At 52.3% G+C, this 6,461-nt stretch overlaps 1 protein-coding gene across 3 annotated transcripts in view; it reads right to left on the bottom strand.

The window, feature by feature from the left end:
- Positions 1-245: 245 nt before the first annotated feature.
- CAPN15 (calpain 15) overlaps positions 246-6,461 on the bottom strand; it is a 90,246-nt gene continuing 84,030 nt past the window's right edge. For all 3 annotated transcript variants that reach the window (XM_082199060.1, XM_082199062.1, XM_082199061.1), the window contains 5 exons: positions 5,956-6,117; positions 4,344-4,573; positions 3,368-3,534; positions 1,751-1,929; positions 246-862 (listed from right to left, as the gene is read on the bottom strand). In XM_082199060.1, the coding sequence (XP_082055186.1) occupies positions 685-862; positions 1,751-1,929; positions 3,368-3,534; positions 4,344-4,573; positions 5,956-6,117 (916 nt within the window). In that variant the 3' untranslated portion in view covers positions 246-684. The remainder of the gene's footprint in view (positions 863-1,750; positions 1,930-3,367; positions 3,535-4,343; positions 4,574-5,955; positions 6,118-6,461) is intronic.

Raw genomic sequence — 6,461 nt, 5'->3', positions numbered from 1 at the left:
GCAACCCAGTCTGCAAAACAAAAAACAAAACAAAACTTCACCACCTAGCCAACCCAGTGCTGGAAGGGAGATGGAAGTCCATCTTACAAGTCATCACCCCTACATCTGCCAATGACAATTCCAGACGTGAGAGAGACAGAGACAGGATGGGCCTACATACCCCTCATCCCAGACCCCACCCGACCCCATTGCAGCAGCCAGCTGACATTTTTAACAGTGGGGTGAGGCACACACACAGACAGACACATTGGCCAGAGGTATATTATTGTTGCAGCAGCCTTAGGATTTTTGGCGGCTGTGGGAAGGGAAGAGTCCCAGGACCTGGCGCCTGAGAGCGTCTGAGCATCGCCTGCACCTGGGGCTGGGACACGTCCCTCTCCAGGGCTGTGACATTCCCTTGCTCTCCTAACTTGACAGCAGCTCTGGATAAAGTGCATCATCTGTGGGGAGGCAGGTGGGGAGAGGAGGGAGAGAGGATTTCAAGGGAGGGGGAACCTGAGCAGCTCCCTGCCTGACCCCAGGGGATGGGAGGAAAGGCGCTTGGCTTGAGACACCCAGTCTGTCTGACTGTCCATCCTTCTCAATCCCGATGGCTCAGTAATGGCGGCTCGGGCAACGCCTGAGACAAGTGGGGCCAGAAAAAAGGCAGAAGCAGAAGAGCGGCAGGGAGGGCGGGGCCATTTGTCATAGCGGCCGGGGCCCATGTAGCCCCGCCACCTCGGGTGTCAGCAGCGGATTGTGCGTCCCCTTGGTCGACATCCAGTCATTCAGAAAGGCCTGGGTGGCTTTGCGATGTGCCAGGCGGTGGGTGATGGAGAAACCGGCGTTGCCTTCCAGCTGGGACAGAATCACTAGAACCTGCCTGGAAGAAAACAAAAGGAAAGGAGACAGACAGGTCAGTGAAAGAGAGAGGGAAATAGTGCTAATCCTCACCCCCGCGAATATACAGCCACAAAGGAAGGCCCAAGAGCAATGGCAGGAATACAATTCTAATTGGGCAACAGCCCCCTGGCTTTCCAAGTAGCCCTTTCATCATGCAGGAAGGTCTCAGATTCCCCAAAGGCTTCCAATACACAAACACTCTCTGGGATCAACATTCTGGCCCGGTGCAGACTTAACATTACAGATCTCTTAACCAGGTGAAGAGCAGAGGTGTGAAACTTCCAGCACACAGGTCAAATGTGGCCCACCAGGCCTCACCATCTGGCCTACAGTCATTTGGGAGAGGCAATGCCCATCCAGCCTACAAGTGATATCCTCCATCCATTGTTTTTGTTCTTATATTTATTGTGTATTTTGTGTTTTTGATATCTATGGATGAAGGGCAGTATACAAATTTAATAAATCATCAAAGGACCAATTGGGAGCTTAAGGCGAGATGGACGAAGGCATGCTCCAATTGCCCATCAGATGATGGGTGGTGTGGGTGTGCCTTGCTTCAGAAAGGGGAAGAGGTTTCTATTGAAATTACTGTCCAAATCAGGATGCGGTGGAGTCTCCATTTTAGCAGTGGTTTCAGATCTACTTCTCCCTCCCAGTGCTGCCCCTTGAACTTCTCAAAACTGGAGGTTGAAAAACAATGAAGGCACCTGGACTTGTCAGTTGAGGAGAGAGGGTGGCCCTCCTCCTTACATTCTACAAGGTGGCAAATTGCTTCATTCCCCCCCCCCAACGTGGCAATTCTGCAACTTAAGCACACCAACGGGAAATTAAATCTAGTTCTCTCAGCCCCCCGCTAACTCCCTCTCACCTGTGCAGAGGGGGCACACTGTCCTGCGTTTTGAGGCTGCCTCGTGTTGACACAACGTTGAAGCTGTCTGTGCAGTCGCACTGGACGTGCAGGTAGGATTTAGGGTGCCGGTTCTCCACCACCACAATGAGACCTGCCCAGCCATGTGTCAGGTAGTAGCAAGTCATCCCCTCGCGCCCCTGCAGAAGCAAACCAACCAGTCAGTCTCGGCCCCAGACCAGCGAATCCTGCCTGCCTCCACCTCACCACCCACATGGCAATACAGAGTCCCAACCTCCAACACTCGGGGCCCATGCTCACTCCAACTCCTTGGAAGATGCACGTTCCCAGGAGCGCATACACAGCTGCAGGTGCCTGGCTGCTTTCCAGAGAGAACATCCACATACAAAACCCACCCATCCAACTAACAGCAGGACACCTGCCTGCAGAAAGCTGTAGGATTTTATGTAGCTTAGTAAGCTAGGAATTAAGGAACTCTAACCTCACATCTGCTATGGACTCTGTAGGTGGTCTTAAACAAGCCACCGAGTCTGCTTTGCACCCCAAGTGTTTTGCCTTGGAGTCTGATAACACCTCTTGCTTTTCTGGAGGGAGGATAGAGAGGGGTGTGGGAGTACCGGGGACAGTTTGCATTTGCTGCTCCACCCACTATTTACTCTGACTCCGCCCACCACTGGCATGCGGCCCTTGGGAGATTGCTCAGAAAGGAATGTGGCCCACAGGTTGAAAAAAGGTTCCCTAGCCCTTACATGTACAGTACTGAGACAGTGCGTGTGAAGCAAGTTTGAACACTTTAAAGCGCTCCATAAATGTTTAAGCATCACGGCCACCGTTTTCCCAGTAGGAAGGCTCTTAGGCAGCTGGGGTGGGCAAAACATCTGCTGCAAACCCTGGAGAGCTGCTGCCTGTCAGAACAGATACCAGCCTTCTCCGACCTGGTGTTCTCCCAGCCTTCTAGATCAGTGTTTCCCAACCGGTGTTCCGCGGCACACTAGTGTGCCGTGAGACACCGGCTGGTGTGCCGTGGGAGGGAGACGGGCGAGTCGGGCGGCGAGAGGCGGCGGTGGCGAGGATCCGCGTCGAGCCGGGGGCGGCTCCGCGGTGGTGGTGCCGAGCGGCGGGGCAGCGCGCGCAAAAGGGAGGAGCGCGAGACAGCGGAGGAGGAGGAGGCCGGCATGTCCGGGCAGCAGCAGCAACAGCAGCTGCAGCAACTCCCGGCGACGGCTCCTTCTCCGCCCGCTATCGCCGCCACCACCACAACAGCCGCCGCCGCCTCAGCTGCCGCCGTCCCTCAGTCCCTCGCTCTGCTGCCTCCTCCCACCCCGGCAAGGGGAAGGGAAAAAACGTTCACTTTTGTGCGTCCCTCCCGGCGTGACGCTGCGCGCTGACGTCACGGGGCGGGGCTTTAATGGTGGTGTGCCGCGAGATTTTTTTCCGGTAAACAGGTGTGCCGTTGCCCAAAAACGTTTGGGAAACACTGTTCTAGATGTTGCTGGGAGTTGTTGTCCAGCCCTCAATCCCTCACTGCCCTCTGATGGTAGTCAATATGCTGATAGTGAGAAGCAGGAAAGAACAGACTCTCTGAAGCAGCTGGGTGGGGCTGGTGCCTGCACGTACCTCGTGCCGTTCGCCCTTGTTCTCGGTGAGAAGAATGATGGCATCTGCCAATGTGGTGGACTGAGCCTCAATCTGTTCCACCATCACCAAGCGGGAGCTGTAGATGGCCAGGATGTAGCTGGAGATGTCAGCAGCTGGGCATGCACTGCCAGTAGTAGGGCTGGAAACTGGTAGAGGTCGAAATAAGCAAGTGAGGCAGCATCAGGCTGCAGGGCCCCCTGTCCACAAGGGAGTCCCCACCCCCAAGAATCCCTACCCATCCTGCCATGTGGCCTTTCCCTCACTCAAGCATTTCCAGATGCCAGCTTAGGAACATGAACTGCCTTCCTGATTGCAATACAGGTCTGGTACTTAGTCTCCAACACAAGCCAAGACTTGCATTCTTGAAAGGAAGTACAGAACTGTGCAATAGTAAAAAGGAGAAAAGTACAGAAAAGGCCATCTAGAGAAGCCCCCGCCTTCCCAAGTGTAAAATAAATCGGTCCCCGCCCCTTACACACAGGGGCATTCAGAGAACTTGGACGACAAGCTTCAAATCACTACATACATTGTTGGTATTGTCTACTCAGAAGGAAGTCCTACTGAGTTCAATGGGGCTTTCTCCTAAGTGATTGGGGTTAGGACTGCAATCTGCAAGAAGCCAATGTTTAAGCAATGAAGGCAAATTTCAACTGAGAATTAAGGCTGGGGAAGGGAACCTTCCCCAAATGGGACTCCCAACTCTCATCCGTCCCCCCACCAGGATGGCCAATGGTCAAGAATGAAGGGAGTTTCGGTCCCAGCAAATTCTGGAGGATCACAGGCTCCTTCGTTGCTTGAAGCTGTTCTGAAAACACAGGTGGCTTTTTCTTCAAACAGTGACCCCCCATTTTTTTTAATCCTCCCCCCAAGCTCTCAGCAGACAACCCTATTGCTGGAACTGGCAGCCCCACTGCCCGAGGGGAGTCAGAAGTAGACTCTGCCACACAACACTTACCTTGGCTTGAGGAGGTGCCTGTCACTGGGGTAGTCCAGTGGTTGAAGGCACAGCACACCACAGCATACTCGCCCGGCTCCAGCATGACATCACAGTTGACAAACTTCTTGACTGCCCGCTTGCTGTGTGCCATCAGGCGGCCCAGGCTGAGCTTGCTGCCATTGATGAAGGTGGCTCGGAAGACCATGATGCAAAGGTCCAGCAAGTGGCTGTCCACTGTGTCTGAGCGCCTGCGAAGGGAAAGGAGGGAAGGGGTCATGGCTCAGTGGGAAAGCATGCAGGAAGTGCCACGTCCAATCTCTGGAGAATCAGACTGTGGGAAACTGCAGCCAGTTGCTGTAGACCACATTGAATTGGATGGGCCAATTGCTAGACTCCTGGTGTAAAGGAGTTCCCTACATTCCTGTGAAGTGCAGTGGAGTCAGAAGTCACTGTACAACCCGCGGTACCCCACTCTCTTTCACCAAATAGGATAACACAAACAATATGGGGTTGGGGGCAAAAATATGGGTCTTGCCAGACTGCTGTCTTGGTAATAGTGGCTTGCAGCAGTGGCCTCACCACCATTTCCATTGTTTCTTTGTTTAGAGTTTCTGTCTTCAGTGAAACATAGAATTGTAGATTTGGAAGGGACCTCAAGGGTCATCTACTGCAGAGAGGGAAGGATCCAAGGCAAAAGGAGGGTAGCCCTTCTGCTCCTTTAATAGCTGGTGAAAACCTAGCTTCTCCAATGACACCCTGAGCAACAAGCTGCATCTGTTGCACAACTACAGACAGAGCCCAGCCTGAAACCCTGGAGGGCTACTGCCAGTCAGTGTAGACAGCACTAAGCTAGATGGATCAATGGTGTAAACTTTGTAAGAGGCAGCTTCCTATGCTTCCTAGGTACAAGGGTCCTGCTTTCTGCTACACATCTGGCCACCCTAGAGAAAAAAGCAGGCAGATGAGCATGTTAAAAAAACCCAACATCCCATTACTGGGTCCTGTGGTGAAGTTTGTAGCAGTTAAAAGTGGTTTCTGAGTCTGAAAATCACAGAAACTAATGACTAAAAAAATGCCTGTCACTATGAGGGAGGGATAGATGAGAGAAGAGGACTTGTCTATTGTAAGGACTCACAGGGGAGAGAGGCAGTGAATGTCTATACATATATAAACACCACACCTTTTCATGAGGGCCAGTGTCATGGCTTGAGGACCAGATTTTCCTGATAAGTATTAAGTGGCAGCCTTTCACTGATATAGAAGCCTTTCACTGATATCATTACGGCAGGGGCTAAACCTGTTCCATTGAGAAACAATAATGCCCCTATCTGTGTAGCCACAGTTATCCCGTCTAGATAGCTGCAACCTTCATTCTGTTCCTTAGTCATGTTAGAGCAGGAAGAATGGCAGGAAATGGCTTTTATGTTGAGAGAGGATAGCAGTGCCACCACCATCATGCTATGTGTCAGCTCAATAGCACAGTTGAGCTGGAACTGGAGATGGGATTAACAAGAGGGGTCAATGCACAAGTGACAATTGCCAAAACGCAATGCCAGTTCTAGAGTAATTAGGGTGATGTAAACAGTGTGCAAGAGCCTTGAATCTTTCTCAGTGTGATCTGCGACCTCACCTGCTGCCTTCCTGGAAAAGGGCGAACTCCAAAGTTGCACGCTCCAGCACAGTCAGTGAGGTGACGGTAATGGGTCCACTGGCTTTGTTGGGAAAGGTGCCCTGCACACGAACCTCATGCCAGTCTGAATGGAGCTTGCAGATGTCCACTGAGTCAAAATACCTGGGCAAGGGAATAGGCAGTTGTCAACCCCGGAAGCAGCTGTAGCCAAGATCAGACGAGTCTCTTTTAGACAGCAATCAAGGCACCCCTGTAAAATCTTCATTGGTAATGGCACAGTTTCTTGGGGGTGGCGAAAGAAGGACCACCTTTTTGTGGAAGAGATAGCTGTGTTGCTGTCCATCTTTCTCTTCCCTCTACACTAGTGTGGCAAACCTTTTCTAACCTGAGGACCAAGGGCAGAATGCAAAAGGGGGTAGTGCCACTCTCATAACCAGCACAGACTAAGCTCCTAGTGTAGAGGAGCACCTCAACCAATAAGTGCCAATCAGCTGGAGGATGGAGGG

The sequence above is a fragment of the Podarcis vaucheri genome (assembly GCF_965113315.1).
Source record: "Podarcis vaucheri genome assembly, chromosome: 14".
Taxonomy (NCBI): domain Eukaryota; kingdom Metazoa; phylum Chordata; class Lepidosauria; order Squamata; family Lacertidae; genus Podarcis; species Podarcis vaucheri.
The sequence above is the reverse complement of the archived record's forward strand: the minus strand, read 5'-3'. Positions and strand labels throughout refer to the sequence as shown.